Source organism: Eucalyptus grandis, chromosome 3, assembly GCF_016545825.1.
Source record: "Eucalyptus grandis isolate ANBG69807.140 chromosome 3, ASM1654582v1, whole genome shotgun sequence".
Lineage (NCBI taxonomy): Eukaryota > Viridiplantae > Streptophyta > Magnoliopsida > Myrtales > Myrtaceae > Eucalyptus > Eucalyptus grandis.
This window is the reverse complement of record NC_052614.1, coordinates 32,891,196-32,900,132: the sequence shown is the minus strand read 5'-3', so window position 1 is coordinate 32,900,132 and position 8,937 is coordinate 32,891,196. Positions and strand designations below refer to the sequence as shown.

Here is an 8,937-nt window from a genome sequence, read left to right as displayed (position 1 = left end):
CTAGGATCCATGAAATTAACGGATTCTAAATTTCACGGTGGGTCCAGAACTAGGATGGGGCAAAGCAAACATCTCTTGCCACTCAATAGCCCAATCTCAACCAAGCCCAATAATGCAAGTAGAGTTGATGGGCTTTGGTCTGGTCTTGGGCTTAGGCTTGGGCTTGGGCTTGGGCTTCTTCTCTGCAAGATCTCCCTCCCGTCGTCGTGCTTTCTAGAGAGTTCGCGGAAACTCGGAGGACTTCTTCTTCCATATAATGTCGTCCATGAAACTGTCGGAAGCGAACGTTCTTGATGCTATCTCTCTCTCTTCCTCTCGCTCTTCCGCGACTGGGGTCGGTCTTGATCGGCGGAGATGCCGGCGGCGGTGGCGTACGAGAATGTGGTGGCGGGGAAGCTGAAGCTCAAGGGGAAGCCCCTGGACGTCAAGTTGAACGGCAGCTGGACGATCTCCAAGAAGAAGACGAAGAACAAGAAGGAGAAGGACGCGGGTCGTCTTCCTCGGCGGTTCCCTGAATCCGCGGCAGGTTAGCTCGCTGCCCCCGCCTCGGTTTTTTAACTGGGTCTCGCGTCTGCTTGTGTCTGCTGTGATGATGTCGTGATGTCCTTTTGGGAAATGCTGGTTTTGGCTCTCGAATCTTTGAAGAAGTGCTCGAATGTGCTGTGTGGGAATCGTCAAATTTGTTCGTTCGTATATGGGTAATCTTCAAAAAGCGCCATTGCAAACTTGTTAAATGTTGGATGATATAAATTTGAGAGAGAAGTGGTTGTTTGAAGTATTACATTAACAGACTTGTCACGCCGAACAGTATTACCTACACTGTATAGGGAACTCTAGAGTTTATATGCAAGTTATTGGGTCCATTAAATAATCGTGCTTTCATCTATCGGACTTGTTGGACTTGTACGTAAACATATTATTTTGAACTATATTAACAGTACATCCAACATTAAATTTCGTTAACTGTGCTATGGAGATATAAAGGTCTCTGCTTTAAAGGCGGTTTTTCGGTTCTACCCAGTGTGTCAGTGTGTGATCTTATCATTATCGGCGGTCTGAATTAGCCCTTTAATTTATGCGTGTCTATCAAGAAAAAAACAAAGATTTCTATTTGGGAGTCGTGGACTTCTTGGCCATTTCGTTTTGTGTCCATTCCACGGCTTGAATGATCCCCACTTGCTTCGGCGTCTGTAAATCTTTTTGATGTCTCGAGTTCACTAGTTAAACTGTGATTGTGTCATATTGCCTGGGGAGCGATCTGCTCTTGATTTAATACTGCCCAGTGCCGCCACCTGATCTCCTGATCCTCATCCTTGCATCCATGCTAAAAACCAGTGCTTTCGACTTTGCCGGAGCGCGCGACTTGCGATCACTGTGAAGTACAGTCAATTTTTTACTACTAGTAGTATTGCCAGCCAGTTATGATTTTCATCACATACTCGTTTGACCAATTGAGAAGGCAGAGCTATTATCTTGGACAGGGAGATTTGAAATAAACTACCAGACTACTGCCCCGTGTGCACATTGTGTTGAAATCATGTGCGCAAGGCCTGTAGTACCCTGTTGTTTCCATAGTGAGATTCTTGTCGTCTCTTTCATAAATGTGGACGATGTCCAGGTGACATGAGTTGCGATAACGGTCAGCTACTGACTGTTGTCTTCAGTTGGTGGTAATCTTTGAAGTTTCTCTAGGACCACAATCGTGTTTATTGTGTACTGTTGAGCTTGCTCTGTTTGGCTTAGCTTCAACGCCTTTGAAGAACTTTTGTGTGCTGTAAGTTGTGAGTATGACGCCAATATCTTGGTGTCTACTTCTGACAATACCACCGATGAAAATCGCCTCCTCGGGTGAGCCTGATCAAGATTGTGCTCTGTTGGCTTCTGTTTGCTCCTACTGTCTGCTAACACTTAGGTAGTGGACAGTTAATTTGGGTTGTTTTATCCAGTGAAGCTGATGTCCTCTCGGCTATTTAGTCTCTGTTCTCACATAGGCTTCTCTTCCTTTTGGAGGTCGTCAGGTGGGAACACTTTGCTGTCCTACGCAGACGATGCCGAGAGAGTAAATGATGAAGGCCGAGATGATGGGAGGAGTCTCGCTTCGGTGTATGATGACCACCTGACGCCAGCAGAGAGGCGGTTTCTTCAGCAGAGGGAGAAGATCGAATTGGAAAGGTTGGCAAAAATGGCCAGTAAGTCACACCGGGATCGGGTGCAGGAGTTCAACCAATACCTGGCGAATCTCAGTGAGCACTACGACATTCCTAAAGTTGGGCCTGGCTAACTAAAATTTCTGCACTCATTACCATCTGTAACAACACAAGTTACCGTGGAGAAAGAAATTCCTGTCCGAATGGAACTTTTCTGATTACTGCATGCGAAAGAGCAACCATGCAACTTTCATTGTTCCGTGTTGGTTCTACGTAGCGTCAAACTAATTGCATTCCAATGGCTTCCGGGTTACTTCTCCTTCGCCGGCATTGTAGCAACTACTGATTTATATGCCTTGATCATGGCTTACACGGTCATAAAAGATTCAGTCCTCCTCCAACATTGCAGAGATCTAATCGTAGCTGCACTGGAATTCTTGTTTAGCAGTAGCAATGGCTGTAGCAAAGAAAATTCAGGTCACAGAACATGACACAGGCGATTGTGGAATTCATGTTGGTCAAGCAAAGGTTATTATTGTGCCATTCATTCTATGGAGTGAACAGAAGATGTTATGTTAGAATGTCGAACTAGGTTGCGCCATGAAAACAAGTACTTCTGTTCATGCGACTGGCGTCTCTGCAGAGGCCTGACGATATCGTCCAATAGGGGAGCGTGCCTCGCGCCTATATGATGAAATAAAATGCGGTTAATTACAATATCGTGTCATGATGAAGCGGTAGCTTCTTTTCTTTGAAGTCGTGTGATACCATATCTAAAAAGAAAGGTCTTAAGACGGTCGGCCTTAAGGTTTGAAGAAGTGAGGAGAAGGTTGAGGTAGCTGAGCGAGCAAGATAGATAGTGGGCTGAACCTACGAACTTCAAGTCAACCCGACTGGGAGTGGATTGGCCAATTCCAATGTCGATCTGCAATGAAAGTAAAGTAATTTTCAATGGGTTTTTGATTTTCAGGCCGAGTTTTTCCTCATATTTACTTGCTAATTTTTAAGGGATAACAATTCGCTTATTTTGAAAATAATCTCCCTATAAAATCATTTTCTTGAATTCATAGAAGTTGATGCCTAATGGCCACCCTTCCAACTTGGAAGGGGGTGAGGGTTCGAATCCTCATTTCTCAGGAGTTGGAGTAGGAATGATTTAGTTTCAACAGTGAGTTTTGACTTCCACGCTTTACAAGTGGGGCAAAAGTCTGAGAGTAGGTGTTAGAGTAAAAATAAAGTAGGATCGACAAAAAAAGAATTTAATGCACTTTTAAATTCATAAAAACTATCATATGAACAGTATAAAGTTTATGACTAACTCCTCCTTGAATTTATGTATCTTGTATACATAATTCAATAAATTCCAAAATATTTTAGATGCTGTAATTAAATGCAAAATATCTTGCGCAAAAAGGACAAGTGCCAAAATGGCAGCCTTAAGACTATATGTTGGAAAATAACATAGTTCATTCCCGGGGAAAGTTTTAACAAATTTATGGAATTTCGTGATCAAACGTTGAGAGAGAGAAATACGAAATTTCTAGCAAATGTCTCTCCATTTGCTCTTACCTTTCCCATATCTAAACGTTGTCAATCAATCAAAAAGAGGTCGGGTCAAGAAATTGATCTTTCCAATTAGATTGGTTAGAACCGAAATAACATTCCTTACGAATCGACACTTTTGGTATACTTTCTTTTTTTCGTCGGTCCTATTCTAACACTCACTCTCATACTTTTACCTTGCCTCTTTGTAGGGCATGAGAGTCGAAACCCACTCCTAAAATAAAATGGTCCCCACCCCACCCCAATTCCTCCTAATAATGTGGGGATTTGAACCCCTCACCTCCCCCTTCCAGGTTGGAAGGGTGGCCACTGAGGCGAATCCCCGGTGGTTACACTTTTGGTATACTTAATACACAGCAAATTTGTGCACCCACGTATTCCCGTAGTACCAACTAGCAATGCCGAGGCGAGTCCACATTGAAGACCAGTTCAAGGTCCGCTACAAGCATTTTGCTGCAGACGTTCAACAAAGTTCGAGCAACAAAACTTTCCGAGAATCTCATCACCGCAAAGTCGACATTTTTATTGGCACCGTCGGAAAACAAACAGCGAACCTCGGGATCCCTTGCCCAACCTGATGTTCTCATCTATGTATGTGATCTGCAATTTGACTTCACTCTCTCCGCCGTACTGGAACTCCATCTCTCCCACCTTCACTTTAGGCGGCTCGAATATGACTTGAATCCATCTATCATCAAGAGCCTTCAATTTCCCTACAGGCATCAAACCGGCATAGGTTAGTTCAGAATTCCACATCAGATGACTTCTTGATTAGGCATAAACACAGTGTATCTCCCTGAGCGCCTCGGTGCTTTGACAGGGTTGAATAACGCCGGCAGGTGAACATGAATACATGAAAGATATGAAGCACAGCGATCAGCAGATGGAATTATAACAAGCAATTTGCTGTCAAAAAGCTCTCAGATCTCTATAAATTAGTACAGGGAGAGATAGTTCACCAAGAACATTCAGGCTAACACTGCAGCAGCACAATCTACATCTCAGTACAAGCAACTTATTTAATGTAGAAACGATGTCGACGAAGGACATGGCGATTTGGTTCACTTGCTACACCGATTTGCAAACAAAGGACATCGAAAACGAACTTCTGACAATGAGCAGAAATGGTAGGAGCACACTTTACAGACATTCGTGCAGAGGAATCATACCAGACTCGTTCAAACGGCAACACACCGCAGACCTTGAGAAAGGATAGTGTCGTGCAAGTCACAAGACTGATTCTTGTATTAAATTTGATCGTTAATGAAAGTGGTTGCTTTTATTGCAGCAAGCTAGATTCCATTCGATTGCTAATCTGCGCCATATCACTGCAGACTTTCTCTAAAACACAAAATGTGAGCATCAAATGGTGTGTTTTTGACAGTCTATTAGCATTTATCCCTGAAATATAGATGTTTTGCTCTGTTCCTGAAGTGCTTAAAAATGGCAATCACTAGCAGGCTCACCTTTCAACGAGACCTCTCCATCAATGAAGCCCAAAGCACGGAAGGAAACCTTGTTCCTCACAGTGTCCGGAGCCTCGAGACCCTGAATCATTTCATTGGTTCTGAAGAAAACCCGACCCAGTGCACTCCTATAGCCACCACCAGGCGATGTTGGATTTGAACAGTAGACGACGTCCCATTCTGCAAAGACATAATGAGTTAATAAATATGAATGATAATGTAGACTTTGCTTGACCCAGCAATCCTCCTCATTTCTGTTTCTAATCTGATGGACAGATAAAGTACAGGTTTTTATGTAAGAATGGCAAGAACTCAGGTGCCTCAGAGTAGTGCACTAACAATCTCAAATGCAAATTACTGCAAGCGCAGCAGATAATAATGTAACCACAGTGAGAAGGTTCCTAAATTTCAAGACAGCCACTGAAAAGAAAATCAGTGCTCGAAGATTGACAACAAGATCAACAGGATTAAACAGGTCAATCACCAGTCTTCCGACATTAGAAAAGCCTTAAAAAGGCCCAGAGATATTAGAAAACATGACAAAGAGAGAGGAAAGAAAGGATAATTGGGAACTCCAGAAAACCGTGGTGCAAGGATGTAATCTGAGATGATCCAGCGAAGTAAAGAAACAACCTTGCATATCGATGTTCCACACTTTCTCGGAACATATGACAAATCAACAGTAAGTCAATCAGTGCATTACCTCCAAATATAAGAGGCGACTTCACTGGTTCACTCACACAGTACTTCTGCAATTCCTGAGCAACTTCAGCTACCTGTTTGTGCTCTTCTCTTTCAAGTGAAACTCCGCCATCAGATTGTAACACCTGGTTCAGTTGCAATGGGATGAATAAATCAAGTCATCAAACTAAAGAACATTCAGGAAAGCAACACAATGCGATCAGTGCATCATTGCCTCAATAACAAAACACGTAGACTAGATTACATGACATCTGCCAACCGAAGCTTACAATGCTTGAATTTCCAAAAGCAATTAACCGCAAAGGCCATGAGTTTTGTCCTCCAGAAACATAAAAAGATGGGCATTCAAACATCCTTTTATCAAGATTCAATCACCTCAAGAGCTAGAAGAAGAACCAGCTGCATTATATCGCGATTCCCTGGATATGTTAACCTTGACAGCAGATACTAGACAATTTATTGCACAATAAAATCTGAAATACTAACTTATGTGATACACTGCAAGTAGGCATTTAAACACATCAACCGATAGTCATCATCATAATATCCTTAAACGAGCATGGAAAGACATCATGGAACACCCAATTGGATGAACAAATCAAGAAAAAAACCCTCACACTCCTAACCAATTCACTCATTGCAGAAAATAACATTAGCAAGCTACAATAAGTCTCATTTCAACCTAACCAGCTCATCTAATATTTTCAGTAAACAAAACTAGAGTACTCTAAAGTTCATGTCAAGATGCCAGCCAGGAAAGTCACTCAACTAGTGAATGGGAAGATGACATAAAAAACCCATGAACTTGAGCCTAATGTGCAGTGTCATCCCAAACATTTAGTTTGCTCGATGCGGTCCTTAAACTACTTATAAATGTTCAATATAGTCCTTCCGTTTGCTCAAATGACAATTGGACATTATTTAGTAATGTGAAGATGTTGAGTTGGGTCTTCAAAATAATGAGTCCACATGTCCCTCTTTCATATCCATCTAATTTATGAAAGGAAAAGAAAAATTAGAACGTCAAGATGTCCATCGTTATCTGATGACATGAATTATGATATTCTAATTTAAAATGAATACTTTACCACAACAATCCATGTGTAACTACTTTTTTCCCCTGTCATCCATTATTCAAACTTAACGGATTAAGAGACATATTACTAAATTCCATCTACTTCAATAAGTAAAAGGACAACATCGAACATTTTCATATAGTATAGCGATTAGGTTAAACATTTACTAAGAATTCACAATTTAGGGACTAAGGAGGAGCGACATTGCACATTAAACCAAAGTTCATATACCATATGGGAGAGGGTCCCACTGATATGGTGGCTTGGGCGCTGTTGTTTTAGGGACCATGATTAGTGTAGGTGGTCGGTGCCATTAATGTAGGTTGGTGAGCATTTTTAATGATGCATATCTGCACTCAGTCTAAGAACTTAAGTCAATCCAACAAACGTCTTGTTATCTCGTGTCTGAAGGCACTTGTTAAGCATACTTAATTCAAAACAATTCAATTTTTCACGATATTAATTCTAATATCCTCTATTTAATTGACTGTTTCCAATTCGAATTTACGCCATCCCATCTTAAACAGAGAAATGAAAAGGAACCCTTATCTTTTTCTTTTCCTTTTTTCCATGAATCATCAGCAAGAAGTTCGCAAAACTACGGCGGGTGGCGCTGAATTCGGAGGGCCTCACCTTGGAGAGAATGGAGGCGACGAGGTCGTCGGGGCGACCGGCGTCCGCCACGCGAGGGTCCGAAACCGAAACGGCGGCGCGAATTCGGGGGCTCCGCCGCTGGAGGCACCGGAAACGGAGGAGATGCGAGGTGGGTTTCGGCCGGGAGCTCCCGAGGGATCCGGCTTTGGCGACGCCGGCGGGGCAGTTGACGGCGGTGGAGAAGAGTGCCGAAGAAGCGGCGGCCATGGCGAGAGCAGAAAGCTCGCGAGCTATCAGGAATGGCGATGGCGGATTTTCCTCTCTTTTTTGTCTTTTTGTCTTTTTTTATTTTTTGGGATGGCCAACGGTCGCACCGCTGCCACGTCAGCGAGAAATCCTGGAGTGGGGCCCGGTTTCGAGGAACGATTGGATGTTGTAATGCCACGTAGGCCATTTGCTTTTCGCGGATCATCCGTGGGTTGGATAGAGACGTGCTGGGGGCCATGGGGGAGGTACGTGCACAAGTTTGATGCCTAATTAATTTTCTCGAATATTTTTTCATATTTGGTCGAATGATTTATTTTTGTGGAATTTTTTTGGTCGGCATTTTTTTTGTGGAATTAAGAGGCGTTTTTATATATGTAAAATACTTTTCTTCATGTTAACTTGATATTAGTCACAAGACACGGACACATCCGTTCCACGTTTTGACATGAAAAAAAAAAAAAAAACATGCGTTCCACACAACGCCTCCACCTTTGTTTTTTTAAGCCTCTTTCATATATTGGGGAGAAGATTTGAATTGGGTAGTTATAATAAAATATTTTCTCTATTGGTTGAATGATTTATTTTTGTTGAATTAAGAGGCGTTTTTTATATATGTAAAATACTTTTCTTCATATTAGTCACCAGACACATGTGTTCCATGTTCTGACAAAAAAAGTAAAAGAAAAACAAGCGTTCCATGTAATGCCGCCTCCTATGTTTTTTTAAATCTCTTTTTTTATATTAGGTAGAAGATTTGATTGGGGGAGTTATAATAAAATAAGGGCTAACTCAACCAAAAATCCATGCCACATTTACCTTGAAATAATTTTTGCGTTGCAATCCCAAAATGGTACATCGATACCATATTTACCCTAAATTAACTTTCATGTTACGAAATAACTTAAATTGATCAATTCATATCACATTTACACTGAAAAAAATTAAATTGATCATAATTTAGGGTAAAAGTGGTATAAAAGCACCAATTTCAAGTAAATGTGATACTAATGTATCAATTTTAGATTTTTTATGATGCAAAAATTCGTTCGAAGTAAATATAGCATGGATATATCTATTTGAGATTTTTAGTCATATTAACCCTAAAATTAAAGCGATCTAATA

General features: G+C 41.5%; 2 protein-coding genes across 3 annotated transcripts; one reads left to right on the top strand and one right to left on the bottom strand.

Moving 5' to 3' along the window:
* Positions 1 to 273: 273 nt before the first annotated feature.
* Positions 274 to 2,550, top strand: LOC104437246 (protein FAM32A-like). Of its 2 annotated transcripts, none has more exons than XM_010050158.3 (2): positions 274 to 526; positions 2,019 to 2,550. In XM_010050158.3, exons 1-2 carry the CDS (start codon positions 355 to 357, stop codon positions 2,279 to 2,281), a joined length of 435 nt encoding a protein of 144 aa, XP_010048460.2. In that variant the 5' UTR covers positions 274 to 354; the 3' UTR covers positions 2,282 to 2,550. The 2 variants fall into 2 exon arrangements, with proteins under 2 accessions (XP_010048460.2, XP_010048461.2); XM_010050159.3 differs by lacking the exon at positions 274 to 526 and adding an exon at positions 533 to 1,912 and having other exon boundaries at positions 2,011 to 2,550.
* A 1,503-nt stretch (positions 2,551 to 4,053) lies between these two features.
* LOC104437245 (probable plastid-lipid-associated protein 8, chloroplastic) lies at positions 4,054 to 7,880 on the bottom strand. The gene is made up of 4 exons (XM_010050157.3): positions 7,588 to 7,880; positions 5,880 to 6,003; positions 5,177 to 5,356; positions 4,054 to 4,423 (listed from the first exon to the last, which is right to left on the bottom strand). The coding sequence occupies exons 1-4, from the start codon at positions 7,813 to 7,815 to the stop codon at positions 4,233 to 4,235; spliced, it is 723 nt and encodes a 240-aa protein (XP_010048459.1). The 5' UTR covers positions 7,816 to 7,880; the 3' UTR covers positions 4,054 to 4,232.
* Positions 7,881 to 8,937: the final 1,057 nt, after the last annotated feature.